Source organism: Ambystoma mexicanum, chromosome 12, assembly GCF_040938575.1.
Source record: "Ambystoma mexicanum isolate Mex_15411 chromosome 12, UKY_AmexF1_1, whole genome shotgun sequence".
Taxonomy (NCBI): domain Eukaryota; kingdom Metazoa; phylum Chordata; class Amphibia; order Caudata; family Ambystomatidae; genus Ambystoma; species Ambystoma mexicanum.
The window spans coordinates 55,195,207-55,216,390 of record NC_090936.1 but is presented as its reverse complement, the minus strand read 5'-3'; the positions used below and the strand labels follow the sequence as shown (position 1 = coordinate 55,216,390).

The 21,184-nt window shown below is 44.7% G+C and overlaps 2 protein-coding genes across 3 annotated transcripts in view; one reads left to right on the top strand and one right to left on the bottom strand.

Moving 5' to 3' along the window:
• Window positions 1-3,928, bottom strand: part of THAP5 (THAP domain containing 5) — a 48,435-nt gene extending 44,507 nt beyond the window's left edge. Inside the window, exon 1 of one of the 2 annotated variants that reach the window (XM_069627953.1) lies at window positions 3,910-3,928. Coding sequence is in view for 1 of the 2 variants with exons in the window: in XM_069627952.1 (XP_069484053.1) it covers window positions 3,410-3,492 (83 nt within the window). In the remaining variant the exon portion in view is untranslated. Of the gene's footprint in view, window positions 1-3,409; window positions 3,555-3,909 lie in introns of those variants that run through there. The other variant, XM_069627952.1, reaches the window with a different exon arrangement.
• Window positions 3,929-4,065: 137 nt separating this feature from the next.
• Window positions 4,066-18,322, top strand: DNAJB9 (DnaJ heat shock protein family (Hsp40) member B9). Its single transcript, XM_069627954.1, has 3 exons — window positions 4,066-4,281; window positions 11,979-12,206; window positions 16,055-18,322. Exons 2-3 carry the CDS (start codon window positions 11,990-11,992, stop codon window positions 16,498-16,500), a joined length of 663 nt encoding a protein of 220 aa, XP_069484055.1. The 5' UTR covers window positions 4,066-4,281; window positions 11,979-11,989; the 3' UTR covers window positions 16,501-18,322.
• Window positions 18,323-21,184: the final 2,862 nt, after the last annotated feature.

Below are 21,184 nucleotides of genomic sequence, written 5' to 3'. Positions count from 1 at the left end.
TATTGCTCAACATATTTCTATGGCAACATTAATAGTGTAAAGTTAGATTATGAAAGGCTAGTTTATTATGTCATGTGGTTTGCTTCCAAGGCATTGCTATAAATAAAGTATTATTTAAGCACATACAATGCAAAGCAAAACCATAGTAAATAGCTTTATCAACTTAACCTGTGAAGGTGTTTTCAGTTGCTTAATAACTGTCCACATCCCAGTTTCACCATTTAAACAAAGTGTGTGATCCTGGGCAAAACATTTAATCACACTGTGTCTTCTCTGCAGCTCTGCAAGTGATTCACTGCATAGCCTATGTTAATACATCATGCTATTATTTTACAAAAAAATGCCTAGTGACTATAGAGTTGCTCCATATATAATAGTGCCATTTAGGCGCTGTGCACCACAAAGCTAGTTGCCACGTGGCTTACTTATGGCAACTTATTGTAAAGTCACTTCCATGGTTCCTCCAAGTATCAAAGACTGGTAATGCTCCTTGCAATGTCATTTTCTGTGAAGTCACTTATGTTGGTGCAATCCATATGTAAATTAGAAGGTTTTCGTGTATGGTATGTGTTATTACTTGCCTAGACTGGCATTTGGGGGCAGCCAGTGTAACCCTTTCTTACTGTGGCATGCCCTTGTTTCTTAGTATCTTGTCCAGGACAGCAGTGTTGCAGTGTGCACATGCTTGGTCTGGCTGCCCGTAGAACAGCAATCTGGAGTAGGACACGGACAGCAGTGTGGCTGTATGCTCCTGCTCTGCACCCTCAATCCACAATGGGGGGCATTGCAGGAGCATACTCCGTGTCCCACTACAAGCCATTGATTGCAGTGCAGGCTCAATAAAGGGCAGAGCCAGATGCAGGGAAGGGGGATCACAGCTCCATGTCCCACTCTTGTCTGAATGTTGCAGGGAGAGGGTACAGAGTCAAGCCATCGTATGGGGGCAAGAACGATTGTGTGTCAGTTTAGCATTCATTTTCTAAGGTTCATTTGTGGGGGAAAGGAGCAGGACTTTTTTCATGGCTCCCCCCCCCCACTCTTTCAATGCTGGATAATCCCCTGCTACGTACTTTCCAGAATGGGGTGGTCAAGGTGCTTTCTTAATCTTTTACCTTCCTAACAGAGAGCCACTGATAAGATTTTCCTCATCAGTAGGATACATTTCCAATTTTCCCGGGTCTGAAGGGAAATGATGCCTATATCATGCCCAATGGGAATCGCATGCTGCACTCCCAAAACTCGCCGCCAGACGTAAGCTTCCAGACGTGGCAAGGAATCAAGAGGGGTTAGTAAGTAGATATCCATGCCATTTAGGATCTTGGACACCAGCTTCCCTTCATAGTATTTAAGTGCTGGTTTAAGGGAGTAAGTGCCATAACGCCCATCCACGCTCACAAGTTGGTTAATTAATAGGATGGTTCAATCCTTCACCCAGTCTAGAAGCCCTGGCCAGCTAGGGGATACCTGGATCAAAAACCCCAAGTACACCAAGGACTTAACATTCATAATTCGTTCCTTACCAATATGCCATTAGGGGTATACCTTTCCTTTACTTTTGGAGCAGCACAGAATTTTCAATTTAGAGGCGTTTATACGGACAACTGTTTCCTCAGGTACACTTTGAATTCTGTTAGTAAGAGCTGCATCCCCACTGGGGTACAGTCAAAAAGGATAAAGTCGTCCTTATAGGATAGCCAGCAAGGTCTTAGCTGGCCTATAACGGGATTAACCAGGACTTCTGGGGTTAGGTATTCACCAGCGTCCGACAGGTAGAGGTTAAAGAAGCAGGGTGAAAAGGTGCAACCCTGCCTAATGCCCCTACCTGTATAAATGCTTCAGTAAAGACCTCCCATACCAGACGCACTTGGATTTCAGTTTTCTCATGGAGACCCACACGAGTCTTAATAGCCCTCCTGGGGCCCCCCACCTCTTTGGCTTGATCCACAAAAGTTGTCGATCTACCGCATTAAATGCGGTACTTAGGTCGATTGATGCTACATATGCTGTCCCATATTTACCCTGCAAAGATAGTTGTTGGATCATGCTAATCATCACACCATGTTCCTAGAACTCTATGAAAGCTTGTCCTCAATTTTGTCAATCTCCCAGCAGACACGGCCCACTCCTCTAGGTGCGACAGCAGGATGGATGAAAGTACCTTGCTATCAACGTCCAGGAAAGCAACAGGACGATAGTTCATAGGGTTAGTTCTTACTCCCTTCTTAACTATAGTTTTGGCTAGAAGATGGCAGAAAGGGATAAATGGCATACGAGGAAAGACACAAAGCTTGTATGTTTAAAGGTTATTTAGCCACCCATTGACTGCCCATTGGCATGCTAATCCCTATGGCCATTGCCACCCACTTCCTGTCTCTCGCAAAACAGATCCCTCTGATCTCTTTGAGCTATCTTTATCAAACCTTACCACCAAACGTTGTGCTTGAAGTGCATGCCAGGGTTTTTTCATAGCAGTCTTCTGAGATTGGATGGTTTAATTGGAGTTGTAAACGTGCTGCTGGTGTAATATAAATGGCTTTACTAGGTCAGGCTTCAGCCACTTAATTTATAAGCACTGTGTCATGGAAATCTTCTTAAAAATAAGCATTGGCAAAGCCAGCAGTTTTGGTTTGCATAGAGGCGTTAAATAGACGTTTACCAGGCACTGCTACGATATGCCCAGGTGGCCACACTATTTTGCAACTACTATCCCTAATGGCCAGTTAGTATCATTACGGCACTGCCTGGCAAATGCCTTTCCCAAAGCTGCACAAAAAGCCAAAACAGCTAGCATTGCCAGTGTTTTTCATATTGCGATGCAAAAATATTTATAGACAAAACATTTCTGCAGTGAAGTGACCTGGGCCTGTCTCAAAGATTTTTGGGATATATTGCAGGGTTTTTTGTGCATGTCACTTTGGATTTTACTGCCAACTATACCCTATCAGCCCGGGCTGTCTTTCCCACTTGACGTTGATCTTAAGCACTCCCCATCAACAGCTGTTCTTATTCACTCTGACGTCCAGGCAGCTCTTCAAGGAGACGTGTTCCAATCCAAGAGAGACGAGTAGTCTCAGCTCACCCCGCCCAGCTGCTACAGTCAGCAGGGGGTAGGTAACAGGCTGTCAGTCCCCTGACAGACACGGGAACTCAGACATGGGCGTAGCTCTGGGAGGCATGCCGCATGCAATATGATGCTCACCCACTGAAATACCAGACTCAGTGAACAGCTGAGTGCCATAACAATTTAGGGAAGTCCTGTTTTGTAACGTGCAATTATGCACTTGTAAGTTGAAATGCAAAACATTATATGCCATAAAGAGATAAAACCCACGAACTACTCAAACCGGACGTGGAACAGCTGAGACCTAAGCTGGCAGCCAGTGTGGGGGGGCCACCACGGTGCACTTACGGATAGAAACTGAGCCGGCGCTCCGCTCGGCCGGTACGCCCCCCTCGGTTGCTGCAGCTGAAGGCGGCGCAGTAGCGGGGCATAGTGAGTGTGTGTCCCGGTGTGGGGCACCTGAAAGGGTGGGGTGGGAACTGGGGAAGAGTGAAAACGTAGCGACAGAAGGTGCAGACCCCCTTCGCTTTTTTAAATGGCGGTGTCCGGTAGCCATTTCTAAGTGACAGGGTGTGTGTGGTGTACAGGGGGGGTACGGTCAGATAAACATCCCAAAACAGCCACAGACACGTGCAATACAAAATAAAATAGCATGATATCGTGGCACCACCTTTGTAGAAACTACTGTTAAGAGTAGGCGCTTAAAAGAAAAACTATTGCAAATATGATACAATGTATATTTAAACTATTAGACAAATATATTTAAGAGATTATACAACTGTCGTATAATTTGTAGCAAAGCATCGTTCATATATTGTTACTATGGTGCTCATTGTTGGTCAGCTAACGGAAAAGTCTCTTTTCCAAGATGGCCGCCGGTTTTCAATCCGTCGGCGGTCGACACTCAGAGCTCAGTTCTTTGGTCCCTCCTGCCTCTATTTCCTTTCAAGGCTCTGTCAGCTGGGCTGCGAACGTGACGTCACTGCCCGTCAACACGCCCAGAGAAACAGTCGTCCACGTGCGCCTGGCCCGCGCGTCAGGTGACCCCGCGGTGAGCCAATAGAGGAGCGCTTCGTGTTGCTGGCGGCCGGTCTTGGACTGGGGGAGGTCGCGAGGGGGCGGAGTCAGCGGGGAAGAAAGACAGCAGCGCTGGTGGCGGGAGCGGCGGCACTGAGAGGAAGGAGCGCGGCGGCCGGGGGCAAGTGTATTGGGCCAGACAGGTAAGCCTGACTCGGGCTCAGCGCGCCCTTTGTAAGGCGGGGAGCTCATCCGGGGGATATTAAGCGACATCATGGCCTTTACTTAACGGCTGGCCGCAGGAATATTAGGGGGGCGGGGTGGAGGGGCGCGCGCCTGCCTTTGGGCTTGGTGGCCCCATCAAGGGGCTCTCTTCACCCGGCCCTACATTCATAGCTTGTCCCTTGATTGGCTCCCTATGTGAAAGGTAATTAAGAAGTGTTAAACTTCGTCCTTTTTCATCATAACCCTGAGGCGGTTGGAGTCCCAAGATAACTGCCCCTGTGCTAACTGGTGTGATCTGTGGCTGCCCCTGTGCTAACTGGTGTGATCTGTGGCTACCCCTGTGCTAACTGGTGTGATCTGTGGCTGCCCCTGTGTTAACTGGTGTGATATTTGGCTGCCCCTGTGCTAACTGGTGTGATCTGTGGCTGCCCCGCTGCCCCTGTGCTAACTGGTGTGATCTGTGGCTGCCCCTGTGCTAACTGGTGTGATCTGTGGCTACCCCTGTGCTAACTGGTGTGATCTGTGGCTGCCCCTGTGTTAACTGGTGTGATCTGTGGCTGCCCCTGTGCTAACTGGTGTGATCTGTGGCTGCCCCGCTGCCCCTGTGCTAACTGGTGTGATCTGTGGCTGCCCCTGTGCTAACTGGTGTGATCTGTGGCTGCCCCTGTGCTAACTGGTGTGATCTGTGGCTGCCCCGCTGCCCCTGTGCTAACAGGTGTGATCTGTGGCTGCCCCTGTGCTAACAGGTGTGATCTGTGGCAACCCCACTGCTCCTGTGCTAACTGGTGTGATCTGTGACTGCCCCTGTGCTAACAGGTGTGATCTGTGGCAACCCCACTGCCCCTGTGCTAACTGGTGTGATCTGTGGCTGCCCCTGTGCTAACTGGTGAGATCTGTGGCAACCCCACTGCCCCTGTGCTAACTGGTGTGATCTGTGGCAACCCCACTGCCCCTGGGCTAACTGGTGTGATCTGTGGCAACCCCACTGCCCCTGTGCTAACTGGTGTGATCTGTGGCAGCCCCGCTGCCCCTGTGCTAACTGGTGTGATCTGTGGCTGCCCCTGTGCTAACTGGTGTGATCTGTGGCTGCCCCGCTGCCCCTGTGCTAACGGGTGTGATCTGTGGCAACCCCACTGCCGCTGTGCTAATGGGTGTGATCTGTGGCTGCCCCTGTGCTAACTGGTGTGATTTGTGGCTGCCCCTGTGCTAACTGGTGTGATCTGTGGCGTGGCAACCCACCTGTTCCCTGGCCTCGCTGCCAGTATTATTTGTAGTCGCAGCAGCAAGTAGTCACCATAATAGAATGTCAAACATGATAACCATCCTATCATCTGGAAGTTTTTTGTTTTGTAGTTGGGCGATTTTTTTTTTCCTCGGGTGTCACTATTGGTTAGGATAGCAGTGGATTGAAAACGTACGAATAAACATGATTTAAACATTTTAAAAAAAAATAATTGTTCCATAGTTTCCTATATTTCCTGAAGGATTACCATATTGAGTGTGTGTAATTTCTTGAAAGATTGCCATATTGTGTATGTGTTTACCATTGTGCGTGTTTAAGTTGCAATTAATTGCATCTGCTGTTTAAGTTTCCTAGGTTTCTGGTGCTTTACAGAATATTTAGTTTTGTTCTTTCCCACCCCACCTATGGAATTAGTTTGTTTTTGCTTAACCGTGATAGTCAGTAACATTGGTCAGCTTTTTTTAATGTACGTTATTTTGATCATTAAAGAGCAGAAGCACCCGTTTTCTCTCTTAAAAGGAGGTCCATGTACTTACACCAGGGCCTCTACAAATTGGCTTTAAAATACTAGCCCTACTTTCATAATCTGGAGTCAAGCAAGACCTGGTCGATAGTTTCGATTCCGAGTTCTGGTCATCCCAAGTTTGGACGTTTCAGCTTTCTACCACGCCCACTAGTTGCCCCATCCATGCCTTCATATACCGCCTGCAAGCTTTTGTTCTCGCGAAGATTTCAAGCTAAAGTTGAAAACCTCTGCTGTTAATATCCCTCTAAGGATTTCATACTATTTCTGTTAACTTTTAATGATTGTTAGCCTTGCCATGAATTCTGATGTCTTTGTTGCACTTTTTACCGGTGCCTTTGAGGCTTATCGGAGCCGAATCTCTTGGCAGAATTGTTTCCTGTAGATTCCGTTTTTTATTTCTGAACAAATAATTATAATTTGGGGACAGGTGTCTGGTTTTGGATCCCAAAACACCTCGGTGAATGCTGTAGACCTTGCATGCTTTTTTCGTTTGACACTGCCGTCAGTGACAAAGTAAAGCTACTGCTGGCTAATTCGAGAAGAACAAATAGACCCCGTCCCTCCGAGCAAGGTTTCGAGTAATTACTGGCTATCCTTTTAAGTGTTAGAAGAAATTGAAAGGGTAGGGTGGATATGAGTTAAGTAAAAAATAAGTCTGGGCATAAACTAGGAAGTGCAGTAGTGGTCCCCCCTGAAATAAGCTGGCACACACGCTTAATGAGATGAGACGTGATTATTGTAAAATTGATAAGAACAGAAGATTATGACAGCAGTCATCCGATGACCGGTTACAGCTGACTTCCTCTCAAGCCTTCAACCCATAACATTCCAGGTGGTACAAAGCAAGTACATTTTTTGATTCTTGGGTAAACCAAGGTTCAATACACACTACATAACACCCCCAACATAGTAAGGTACCTCAAGGGGTTAGTGTGCCTGCTACCAAAAAACCATGCCAGGGCACAGTTCATTACACCAACATAACGGAAGAGATGGGGTCCCATGCTCATTCAAGGCCACCCCCCAAAATTGGAGAGAATTGCATTTAGTTAACTCCCCAACTTGAAGAATAAGAGAGGCACCTTTTACGTTTTTAGTAGCACTCTGCAGTTATCAAGGTTGCATTCTTCATGTTGGCTCAGTTTGTAATAGTGTTGGATGGAAAATGTCAAGTTGCAAGCTACTAGCCGGCCATGAAGTTGCTCGCCCCCTCAATTCTATACAGACAAGCCCATTTCTTTTTACTCACTATGAATCTTATGATCACTAGCAAGTGCACATTTTGGACCCTGTAGAGTAGGGGTGCGCAGAGTAAGTGGGTGGGCCCGGGTGCCCCACCAGGAAAAGCAGCCTGCGCTAAGTCCCTTTAATTTCAATGGGACTGCCTAAAAATCTGTCAAGCAGCACCCCGTGTGAAAATTGTCTACTCCCCCTACTGTAGCGGTTCTGTATAAGCATAGCATCTTGGTACTACTATTTCTTTTGGAGTTAATACGTTGAGGGTGATGCAGTGCCTGCAGAATGTCGGAAGAGGCTCCTGAAGGTGTCCACGTTTCCCACCGGCCTGAGCGAGCGCACCGTTGCTCTGCTCCGCATCTACTGTAGGTTTCACTCTGACGATTATGTCTTACACCTGACAGTACTATTGTTGAAACTCGTGCGTAGGAGTTCCTCACCTGCGTTTGACTTTAAAACCCTGACTTTAATATTGTTTTTTGTTGATTTTTTTTTTTTTTTTTTTTTTTCATTTCTAAAACATTCACACTTTTTTCCGGAAGCGAATCTGTAAGCAATTACCGGCAACGTAGGATGTGCGCCAAACTGTAGTGCCATCACTGAGGAGCAGTTTTTTTGTTGTAATTTTTGTATTTCTTTTCTTGGCCCCCATAACTTTTTTTTTTTTTCTTTGCAACGATAGCTTGGCGAGGGAATTATTTTTCTCGCAGGTGTTTCAAGCTACTAGCGATGCAGAAGTCACTTTCCTCCTGTTCTTCACGTAGAAACAGCACACTTTTTTTTTTTTTTACTTGCCACGTGTCCGTTCTCACTAGCCAATTATTGGTGATTAGTCCAAACTTTTGGCTGCTTCTTGTATACTTGCCTCCGTATTCGGATAGGTTTTTAGTGTATTAGCTATATTCTTAACAAATACAATTTCTAGATGGGGAACATTCTTATTTAGGCCTGCCCAGGGTTTTCGGACACAAGCTCTCGAAGAATACTGCTGCTTTCACAACAATCTTAAGAGGAATGGTCTCAACTAGGAGAGGAATGCTTAACCATTTTGGGGGGCAAGAGAGCCCGAGCAATGAAGTAGTTGTATCCACCTGCGCAGGGAGGTGCTGGTTGGGGCAACTTAAAGCCACAGCCTTCTGCATCATAAGGGAGTTGGGCAGGGTGCCAGCAAACACCTGATGTTTTATCGTGAGAAATAAACTAGTGTGACGTATTTCCGTTGACGTAAAAATATTCTTAATTTAAAATTGCTTCCTACTTTGCATGTCTGTGGAAAAATTGCTTTCCTGGCAAGATTTTTTTCAGCAAGTTATTAATCTACCCCCATTTCTATGTTTGGTGATATGTGCCTGCACTGACGGTTTCATGTAGATTGATAAAACCGCCTAAGTGATTCCCAAAAAGCCCTGAGTAAGCGCTGGTATAGCTCTGGGTTACTTCCAGATGACCTTTTTTTTCCTACTAGCCTTGTCATTATAGAATGGGAAAGACATGCATGAAATTCTGGGTTCGTCCACCCGTTTCAATTTGGCACGTATTTTTTTAACCTAGAGTGATTTGATGCCATCACGTTTGGCAAATGACAGCGCTGATATTTGGTTTTTTCCGGCTTCTATTCTCCATTTTCTTTGTGCACAGGGTTAGTTTCCTGGAGCCATTATTGCAGTTGCAGGACAATTTCTTTCCAGAAAACATTGCCAAAGGAGTTTGGGGTTTAATCCTGCATTTTGCTCACTTTGCGTATTTAGGCCCTTGGTATATGGTGAACATGTACATGCCTATTCACCACTTATGTTTTTGTTTCTTATTCTGTAGTGTACTTCATTTGTAGTATTTTTTTGCCATGCAATAACGGTCCTTCTCAATCTGTTGCCATGAACTAATCTCCCCAGATGATTTAAAACTTCTTATTCCTAAAGCTACCTCCTTGTGGTACAAGAACATTAACCCCTAAGGACGAGTATGATCGCCCTGAATTCCTTGTAGGCAATGTCAACTACCGCAGTAAAGTTGTTAGGTTGGTAAAGCGGCCTTCACCTTGCCATGGCTGTTTGTTGACAGATGGCCACTGCTGTTGGTTAAATGGCCTTTTACACGAGATAATTGAAATTATGTCCACTCAATACCATATGGAAGTTTAATAATGGTTTTATTTGAGTCGCGGAATTGGCCCACCGGCTCTCACGACCAATGGCTATTGGAACATTCCTTTTAAGCATCTTTCCTTGGCATCCCATGTTCTACCCTTTTACAGCTATGTGGAAGGTGGAACATGGAACCCCAGAGTGATTCAACAATGAGATACTACACTAATCCTGTCTATTAGTGTCTGTAGAACCTGGCATGATGCTGTCTCGCACATATTTTATTTCTGTGGGCTTGCCTCGCTTTGGTTTTTTGTTCAGTCAGTGCGGGCCAAAGAGCATGCCAATGCGCTTTCACAAGTGTGGAAGTACTAAAACATGATTTATTCTTCTCTGAAATGGCGTCTCCCCTCTCGCACCCCAATTCATGTTTTTTAAAATGTAATTATTTGTTAGAATTTTATAAATTTCTTTTAGTATATATATATTTTTTTTACTGCATCCTCTTGTCAGTTTACCTCTACCTACCTGTATGTGACTTTTGCTTCTTAATGGCGTACACCTCTGGCATTGGGTCCTACGGAACAAGGCATTTGCCACATACTTTGAGCCCTTTAGGGACGTGGAGCCTATACATGACGCACGTATTTTGGGTTGTATTTGTTCACCTTAGCAGGCAGGGTGGAATCCATAATCATTAGAATTGTGCCTTAAATGGGGGTATTGTCGTCATTTCGATTGGTAGATTTTGTTTGTGTGCATCAGCTAGACTGCTCTTCACCCGAGCGTCATATAAGGCAGTCGGTGTGTACTCAGACAAGGCATGTATATTATACTCTGTTAAAAATTAGCAGTAATGCTGAAGCCTAAGGCTGCTTGCATATAGGCTAGGTGTGGTACCTCTACTTGTAGCCCAGCAGAGTCTCTCTTGTTTAAGTGTCAGAACTTTTGTAGTGGCTCTCCTGTCCAGAAGCATTCCCATTGATAGTTTCTTTGTTAAGGAGATTAAAGCAGTCTCTAACCTCCACTCTGTCTGCATACATTTTCTAGGAGAAGTGACAGCACAACATACATGGTCTTGTGTTACTTCCCCTGCTGCCCCCCCCTATCTTCTACAATTTCCCCCAAACCAATGTTCCTTCCTCTGCTGGTCTGTTGCCTCCAAGATTTGTAACGAGTCCGAGTTCGCTCCACCAAGTAGCTCTGCCATTAAGGAGTAATTTCATTGCCCCACCCCGTTCCCTGAAGTACTGCTGGTCATTGCAGAAGGTTTGCATGGTATGCTATGGTGTCATTTTTATTTCTTTAGTACCATGGTTGTAGGCTTTATTTTATTTTTCTCTATAGCTCATAAAATACAGGTAAGAATGCTGTCCCCTCTTTGCCTAGGGTTGTCAAAGGTAATGTCTCTCGGTAGTCCCCTCCCTTCCTCGTGTGAACCCTCAGGTATTCTTGTAGTTTTGAGCATTGCCGGCTAGATGAGCAGGTGCTGGAGTTACCTCGAAGGTAGAAGCCGCTAGTAGCCCACTGTGTCAAAAATCTGGCTTGCCCAAAGAGAGATGAACTCGGGGCTCTATGTAGGCTTTTGATGTGGGATTAATGTACTTCGGCCCCTCACTCGAGTATTTTTGTTAGTGTTTTGGTTGTTTTTAGTTTAAAAAAAAAATGCTTGTTCCCAGTACAGATTGGTTTTATACAAGTGAAAATATGCTGTGATGACTCCATAACGAATCTTTTGTAAACACTTCTTACAAAAAAGCGCTTCTTACTACTTTGCATCTAGTACTTCAAGCAAATTAAGATGCCCTTTTTGTCTCGTAAAGTTCCTCTTAAGATCAAGTATTAATATTAGAAATCCTTTTGCAGCACTGGTATCGCTAATAAATACATATCCTATGTCCGTTGTGATCTATCTTGATGTGCACAGTACAGCAATAGTTCTTTATGGTTTTATGAGCCGACTACACAGCTAATGCGTGACATGTGGCTAGCAGTTTAAAATCAGTATGTTTATGTAAATGATTGTGAATTTTTAACTCCTGGGGAATGTGCATTTCACTAAGTGATTCAACGCACGGACTCTTGCTATTTAGCCAGTAGCTACACGGAAGCTCCTGCTCTCTTGATCTTTCACACTTTTCTCCGACTACTTATTAAGGTTTGAAATAACTGGGGGCTATTTAACTCCTGCTTGTCCCTTAGAAGAGCCTAGTCTAAGGGGTTTTAATTTGTCACTTGTTGAGCCTCCATTTTCTCCGTTCTTTGACCCCGCCACCAAGGCAAGCTCAACCCACCTCCACCCTCACCCCCCGATCTTATAGTTAAAAATCCTGATGAAACTCATTTGACTAATTCACCAAGAATGCAGGCATGCACGATTTGTGTCATTATCTTCACTTATATTTGCTGTGCAGTTTAGACTTTTTGTGTATATATGTATGGTTTGCGAACACATGGGATGATGTGGAGATGCAGGACATCATTGGAAAACTCTTACTAGTATGGAAAGAACTTGGCACAACTTAATCCAAATACCTGTTAGTTAAAACATCCCATGTAATCATTTTGTTTCTTTGTGTCTTCCAGGGATAAAGAACATGGCGTCCATGCTTTCGGTGTATACGTTCGCTATTTACATTTTGATGATATCGGAATTCATATTGGCCAATCAAAATTACTACGACATCTTGGGTGTCCCTAAAAATGCCTCTGAGCGCCAGATAAAGAAAGCATTTCACAAATTGGCCATGAAATACCACCCTGATAAAAATAAGAGTCCTGATGCAGAAGCCAAATTCAGAGATATTGCAGAAGGTGAGTGTACACACCTTTTTATTCCTGTCTGCCTCTTGGCAATCTCGAGTCCAAGCTTTCTTTCCATTCTTTAACTGATGATACAAAAGAGCACTTTGAGGTTCATTCAAAAGAAGGTTTAGTAGAAACTGCAGGGCTAAAGGCAGCCTCCCTGTACCTTCCTGGTACAGTTGGAACTCGTTTGTTCTCCTGTCTAATATGTTGGTAGTTTATGTTTATTGAGTTTATATAGCGCTTTACTCCAAAGGGCTTTACAGTATAACAGTACAAAAAGAAAGAAGCATATTTACAAACTTGAAAAAAAACACTGGTACAGTATATAGAACAATTTACTCAAAAGAGGGTTGGGGGGAGTTCCCAGATGGTCTTAATGCCCTTGGGTGGTTACAGCATCCAATATGAGGTCATCAGGAGGGGAGGGAGGGGGGGAAGGGGTGTGGGGGCGGACATGTAGGGAAGGAGGGTCAAGGGGGGGGGAGTGGAAAAGGGCTTTCAGGGAGGAGCGGAAAGATGGGTAGGTGGGGGTGGAGCGGAAAGGGAGAGAGTTCCAGTGGAGGGGGGGCCAAGAGTTGGAAGGAGCAGAAGCGTGAGGAGGCGCAAGGTGCTGGGGGTACAGAGAAGGTATAGGTCAGCTTAGTGGAGGGAGAGTAGAATGAGAGGAGGGAGGAAAGAGGGGGGGCAAGGTCATGGAGAGATTTGTAGACCAAGCAGAGGAATTGAAATTTCAATTGTGAGAGGAATGGAAGCCATCCGAGTTGAGAGTGAGGTAGAAATAGTCTCGAGGGCCAAGGAGACATAGAGTACGGATAGAGGAGTGGTAGATGGAGTTTAGGGGTGCCAGGTGAGAGATAGGAGGCCGAAGAGAGGAGCAGTAGAAGAGACGGAAGAAAATAAGGGAGGAGATTAGGAGTTTAGAAGCGTGAAAGGTGAGGGAGGGGCGGATGTTAGAGGTGGTGCCAAGAGGTTAGAGATGTGGGTGGAGGAGGAGAGAGAGAGAGGGAGGAGTCAATATGGAGGCCAAGGTTGCGGGCATGGGTGGAGACGGGGAGACTGGAAGGCTGGGGGAAGTGGTTGAACGGAGGGGAAGGTGAGTGTTAGGCGGGAAGAAAAGCACTTCAGTCTTGTCAGAATTGAGGGAAAGAAAGTGGATGACATCCAGCTTTTTTTATGGCCGTGAGGTAGGAAGAGTGTGGTGGTCGGAGAAGCAGAGGAAGAGTTGGATATCGTCCGCGTAGAAGTGGTGGGATATGCTGCAAGAAGAGATAACTGGAGCGAGAAGGAAGGTATAGAGAGCGAGAAGAAGAAAGGTCAGAGTACAGATCCCTGGGGAACGCCATAATTCAGGGGGAAGCTGGTGGAGGTGCGGCCGCCCCAGGAGACAGTAATGGATCGGTTGGAGAGGTAAGAGGAGAGTCACGAGAGAACAGAGCCTTTGAAGCCAAGGGAGGACAGAGTGCTAAGAAGTAAGGGGTGACCGACAGTGTCAAAGGCTGCAGAGAGGTCAAGGAGGATGAGAATTGAGGATTGCTTGGCGTGGCGAGCGGTGAGGAGAGAGTTGAGTACATATGTGGGAGCAGTCTCAGTGGAGTGTTGGGGCGGAAACCAGATTGAGAGTAGGCTAAGCGCTCAGTGTTTTGAGATGAAAAGGGAGATTGGTCTGAAGTTGGAGGTAAGAAGAGGGCTAGCAGAAGGTCCCTTCAGGACGGGGATGATGGTGTTTGAAAGGTAGCAGAGGATAGAGTGTTAGTAAGTGGTTAGGTAGGGGATGAGGAGAGGGTACACTTTGGGGATGAGGGAGGTGGGGATGTGATCAGAGGGGGCGGCGGTAGGATGAGGTTTGGACAGGAGGCGAGAGACACAGGCTGGGGTGATGGGAGTGAAGGTGGACATTTGAGCAGAGGTGGAAGAGGAGGAGGAGTAGTAAGGAGGGGAGAAAGAAGGGGCGGATGTTTAGCAAAGATAATTTTGGATGAGAAAAAAATGGCGAAATCAGAGGGAGAGAGAGTTCGTAGAAGGGTCAGGAGTGGGAGGGGAAAGAAGGTGCGAGAGGGTTTGGAAGATACGGCGGGGGTGAGAAGCTTGTGAGTGTATAAGGTTAGAGTAGTAGGAGCACTTGGCAGATGTGAGGCAGGAGTCATAGTGATATGAGAAGAGGATGGTTTGTCAGAGGGAGATTTGAGCCAGCGTCGTTCGAGGCGACGAAGGAGGCGACGCAAGGACAGAAGGTGCGAGGAGAGCCAAGGTTGGTTCTCATAAACCTGTAATCTAAAGTTTTGATGTGTGCATAGAAATAGTATATTCCTGTTTTCTATGTGCGCACAAGCGAAATGTAAACTAAACGTTTATGAAGCCAGTCTGCATAAACATTAAATCGACACACAAGCCAGTCTGACTGGAGGCAGTTTGCGTGTGTGTACTTATCTGCATACCCATAGCATTCATGCCCTAGCCGGGAGGCACATAGTAGCATTATTGGGGGATTTTAAAGCTGCACTTGGCATATGATGGGTAGCTGCACATGTGCAGATAAACCTTATGTTTGGAAGCTACATTGTCATGCAATGTTAAGATCAATGTATTTTGCTGGCAAACCCATCTTTGCCAAAAATAGCAAACCCAACCGAATTGGCACCACCTTCGCTTCACTCGCCCTAAAAGACTTCCACTCTAGTTTTAACCCTGGTCCACCCCCGTTTCTCCTTGTTTCTTCTTTTCCTGTTAAAGTCTCGATTGTATATCCGGTTTTTAAAGCGGTTGTGTTTAAGGCATTGCCATGTTGCAGGGTGAAGCTTTCTGATGGCAAGCTACTACTCGGGCATAGCATCACTTGCACACTCGGCTCTCCACTAGGACACAGTACAACATTACCTGGCTGGTGAAAGTAGACCTGTTGAGGCCTGCCGTACATGCATGGTAGTCGGAAGCGTAGCTTGTCCCTAATGGCAGACTAGGCAGGAACTCCCACACCAATTGGCAATACAAAGCTGCTCTCTCCTCGATGCTAGCAGAGTTGAGCAATTATCATTAAAATAAACTGGCCACTTTCTCGAGGCCTGAACCTTATACATTGAAGCCGTCCACCAGGCGAACCAGTGCGTTGAAGCAGCCATGAGGTGACATAAGCGCTCCACTATAAACCCAAATGATGCCCAAAAAGTGGCTTTCTGCCCACCAGAAAGGTCTTGATGCACAAAGTAGGATCTGAAAATGGAAGCTCACCCAAGAACACGCACTGCCCATGTCCATTTTAAAAGGGTAATTTAACAGCAGCTCTGGATTTTGCTCTCGACTCCTGTAGGACCCCAGCCTCTACTTCAGAGCTACATCCTACACAACCATAGCTGTACCATGAAGCTTCTAGCAAGCCCCCAGAATTTCCTGGGTGTATCTTAGCAATGCTTTGCCTCTTCTTTTTGAAGTCATTTGCTGCCTTTCATGCTAGTTTAAATGTGGTTGTGATTGTTAAAGTTATCTGGGGTATTCTGCATACACTTGAACAGTTAAGAAGTTGCAGCACTTTCTAGAAGTTCCATGAAGGACTGCTGTTTTGCTTCCATTTCATGCCAAAGTTGAAGGTGTGGGGGCTCCCTCTTTAACCTCAACCTTCAACCCTTCTCCCCCTTTTCATCTCCCCCAGTTCTCCTGTTATTTCAACAATTTGCAAGTCTTGTTCTTTGCAAAAAAGGTTTGTCCTTGCACTCTGCCAAAAAGTCTACTTTAATCTGTAGAGTACAACTGCCTACCTTGTGAACGTCTTTGTTGTGAAGTCTTTTACTGCACTTTTATTATGTGTATTTGTGGTTATGTGATTAATTCAAAACACATTATCTGGACTTGTCTTTCTACAGCTTATGAAATACTTTCAGATGAAAAGCGACGAAGAGAATATGACCAGTTTGGCCAAGAAGCTTTTACAAGTGGACCTAGAGGGCGAGGAGGCAGTGACCGTCCCTTCCAGCACTCGTTCAACTTTAACTTTGATGACATGTTTAAAGACTTTGACTTTTTTGGTGAGAACCAAAATGCACACTCCAAGAAACATTTTGAGAATCATTTCCGCAGTCATCGGGCAGCGCATAACAAGCAGCGGCAACGCTTCCAAGAATTCTCTTTTGGCGGGGGACTGTTTGATGATATGTTTGAGGACATGGAGAAAATGTTTACGTTTGATGGTACACGGAGGCACACAGTACGGACTGAAAACAGTTTCCATGGGTCAAGCAAGCACTGCCGGACAGTCACTGAGCGCAGAGGAAACATGGTCACCACTTACACTGACTGTTCTGGACAATAGCTGCATAGTCTGCTCTGTGGTGCTTATGCAGGCAAAGCTGAACGCTAGTCTTTAAACTCTTGCTAATTGCTTAACACTGAGGCACTGGCAGCTGATTGTTGAAAGTGCAAAGCCAATGAGTGGAGTGGGCTCTGACATTAATTCCCATTTCCTGGAAATACTGGGATACGAAACGAGCATGGAGATCAAGCCTAAAGTGCACCTAGAACTGAGATGTGGATGGTTGGTTGAAAATGGAATTGGCAAACCTAAAGATGTGGGTTATCTTTTTTCAGTTTAGACTAGCTCTACATACGTTTTTGCTCTATTGCGTGTTTGCTCTATTGCAGAGGGCATGAACTTGGGGAGTAGTGCCACTTTAATTTAAAATAAAATAAATATTTTAGTTATGGTGCTTTGATAAGACTTCCGATTCAACCTCCTACAATGGTTCGGGCCATCAATCCTTCAGGTTGATCTGTTTGGTAACTGCGCAGCAGTTCCACTTTTAAAGCCCAGCACTTCGCTGGCATGTCTCAGTCTATAACATTGCGTCTTCTTTTGGCGAAATTGGCCTATTTTCTTGCCCAGGCATTTTCCATTGGACTTTGTTTTTAGAGGTGGGACAAAGCATCCATGCGAGATACTTGTACTGGTGCTTTTCCGGTCCGTTTCACTGAACCTTGAAATATCTTTGCTCCTCTGACAATTTTGTGGTCTTGCATGAAAACCGCAAACGGGGGCAGAAATCTGTTCGGTGCCTCTCGTTTCTAAATTGAGGATTGTATATGCATATTGCAATTCTTTGAAACCCATGTATTTGCGTTTTAATGCAGTCAGCCTTATATAAATACTTCAAATTTGTCATGACTGGGAATTAACTTCTGGGTAATTTAATGTGCCAAATATTGCAGTTTTTCACGCAGCTGTCGGCGTCCACTGCTAATAGACACCTTTTGTAAATTCGGACAATACGTTGTAAAAACCATGTCTTGTTTTACATTGCATCTCTGCTAATTCTTCCCCTAGCCCGGATGTGTGATGCTCTGCGTTTTGGATTCCTTATTTGTTTTGCACTTGTAAAAATAACGTTTGCATAAGCAAATGTGTGAAAAAAAGCTAATCGTACCTCGCAGCGTGCTATCCAATTCATTGGAAGTGTAACTGGTTGTAGGCTTGTGTGTGGTTGTGTGTGTTTTTTGCTTAGAAATATTTAGCAGCTCTAACGAAGATGTCCACGGGCTGCTTTTGTGTAGTGTTGGGGGCAGTCTGCTTCTTCCGTCAATATAGTTTTGGCCTCAGTTTTTTGCGCAGTTCAGAATATGAACATGGCCCCAATAGTCCAGATCGGAGTACAGTAAATTCAGTTCTGTAGTCCAGCCTTGCATCTGAAGATGTGTTTCGGTGTGCAATGCAGTTGCTGGAATAACTTGGTGGAGCACACATTTGCAACCATAGACCCTTTTCTTCCACCAGAAATCCATGTTTTCACCTTGTTTTGTTCATCACTACCCATTCCCCTGTTTATGGAAGCCTCCATGTACCTCGCCTAATACCTCATTCTTTTTAAGCTGCCAGTAATTTCTGTTGACTGCTTAACGAAATGTGCAATATTTTTTTAGAGTAACAGAATGGAAACTGCTTTTTTATGTATATACATGATGTACTTGTCCTGTGCGTTCACTTTTGTCCTGTTGTGTGAACTAGTCTGCACTTTTCACAGCATATACTACTCCATATGAATCCTATGGATGAATATATTAAAAAAAGGCATCCATCATGTTTGCTTAATGCAAAGTGAGGGATCGCGAATATATAATAAATAGTGACCCATGAAACGTTACTCGTATTTGTATATTTTTTCCACTTTCTGTATTTTCCTAAAAACTTTTAGTGTGCCAGTTTTCCCATTGCCCTTTAAAAATGTGATTGTCTGGCCATATAGTCTTCCATGGTAAGTTTGACTCGTCTGTGCCGTTTGCATGACTGATAAATGCTAAGCAGTGTTACTGCAGTATAACCAAGGTATGAGAGTATGTCAACTTGGCCCAGGGAGGGCACATCTAGTTTTCAGGGAATGTGCTTCCAGATACCACTTTATGAGGAACCAGAGCACTGTTCCTAATTGTATTGCATATTCGCTCATTCAACACACTTCCAAAAATTAATGTTACGCCTATTAAATGTGGTTCTGTAATGTCCTAAAGGGAGTGTGACCCAAATGCATTGGGTATAATAACAAAAACCTACAGTAACATGACCCCCAGTAAGCCCATCTGTTAATAAATGCATATTTCATTTCCTTTTTGTGCAATGACACCATCAGATATTGAGTTGCGTATACTATGGGAAAAGCACATTGCTGAAGGTTGCCTAGGATTTAGTTTTTAAAAAATGTTTATTTTTCTTCTTTAACTGTCGCTTCCACTGCACAAATCCATTTGCTTTATTTTATTTACTTAGGTAAACATTTCAAGTTTAAAGCTAATAACCAGCCACAGTAATGTCATCTCTATTCTACACCATTTCGTACTCGCCAAGATTCAATTCTCACTAGTTATGGCAAGAGCCCATTTGACTTTAACATGCACACGCTTATTAGAAATTGGAGCTACTGGGTCCAGAAATACATTAAAAGGGTTGGTTTGCTTTTGGTCAGGGGTAAATGTTAAGGCAGTTTTTGTACCACCCTCTGAGGATGCTACAACTAACACCTGACAAACGGAAGCCAAACCCCACTCAAACGTGTGTAGTCCACATGCATCTAGAAAATACTGATCATACACTATGTTAAAATAAGTACTTCAGACAAGATGCCAGTATATATTAAAATCAGTAATGCCTGCACAAGGACTTTCGGAACACCATTGTCCATATGTGGGTCCTTTTGCCAAGGGCAAGCACCCAATATAAAATGAGTGGTGGGGAGAACCAAGCTACCACAGAACCTAACAAGTAGATAAGTAACTAGTATCCTTCCTAGAAGTGCAGTGCCTTAAAGTCGCATCACAACCCTAGTAGATAAAGGCTCCAGGCCTGTGGCCAGCACCTAACGCACATTGCAGGATATGGGATTAAGAAAGCAAATTCAGATTAATCCAAAGGACAAAACCATATTAATTCCTAGATGCCCAGACCATACATTAAGGTCTCAGATGGTGGAAAATTGTTGAAATGGTCATAGTCTTAGAAGCCGTTGATAAGTTCAATTGTTCCCTCCCTACTTTCCAGGAAAAATGTACCCCGTGATAAATTGTTGTTTCTGGTATATTTACACTTGCAGTAAGGAAGGTGAGTATTTTAGAATCAACAATTACAGGTAATTATTGAAATGGTGAATCTTGGTCCAAAGCTCACTGTCCCCATAGGGGTGTGTGGCAGGTAAGTACCACAGTCAAAAGAACCAGATTAGGGCACTAGAATGTCTACAGGACTGTGCTGATCAGTAGATACTAATTTGGGTAACCTGCTGCATGAGATGGGGTTCAAAGGAGACGGTGCCCTCCCATCCCAAGTTGGGTTCAACAAACAAGGAGTGACCCCTGGTCAAACCAGTGCTGGATGAGGATTTCGTTCAATTGGGAGTTTAAAATCGCATCTAGCAAATCAACCATGACCGGTTTAAGGTTTAGTGTTTAAAAAAAAAAAAATGGTGATCTGGTTTGCATAAAACCTTACACTAATTAAAATACAAATATATGGTGTTTTTTACACATGCATACACAAGGAAGATCAATTTCATTCAACCAGTGCAAAAAAATGCAAGATGTAGTCTCTCCCCAGATGAGACGCGACCACAACAGGTCCTTGGAATAGTACGTAAATAGGCTTTCCAGTTCCTTTTATAAAAGCAAATCGCTCTGACTGAACTCGGTGTAGTATTCCAAAAACCAATGTTTGGGCGTTTCCATAGTGGTTGTTCCCTTAAAGAAACCTGCCAGGGAGAAAGACCCTTCTAAGGAGGCAATAGACCAATTTTTGGTCTTTTGCTTCGTATGTATTTGATTCAGCCTAATTCTTAAACGTGTGACGTGGCTTGGCACATGGAAAACACTTAAGATAGACCGACATTAGGCCCAACCTGCACGGGAACCTAGCATATTCATGGAAGGATGAATATGCAGACCGGTTTAATCGGCATTCTCCAGTCATCCCTGAACAATTTAGATTGGACTGCGCCATCTCCGTAGAACCAATTTTCTCCAACAGATTACACGTTCTCGCACTATACACGATGACTGATTTTACAGAGCATTTTTCCATAATCTGATGTTAATGTAATGCTGGTTCCAGCCAGCACATGTTTCAACCCTCCTGGGTCTATATCAAGGCAATGGTCAAAGGCTAAGTGTTATTGGTGAGAGCAAAGGTTAATTCAGAATAAGCCCTAGCTGGGCTAACCCCTACTATGGCCTCTTGCATAATAACCGTAACATGCATAATATCCCCATACCCTGATCACCCCCAATGATAAGAGATAGAGACCTTCTGAAAGTTAGAAATATACTACACTTTATTGGACACATGTGGTCGCATTATTAGTCATCCTATCGGGCGGCCCCGGCACCGCTTGGCCCAACACATTGTCCATGCCTGGGTGGCTAGCCAATCTCGTCTTACAAAGTCCCATGTCCGAAACCTGTGAGCCCTCTCTCACCAATTCCGTTCTTGCGAGAACGGCCCGCCCTGGTATCAGACTGCCGGT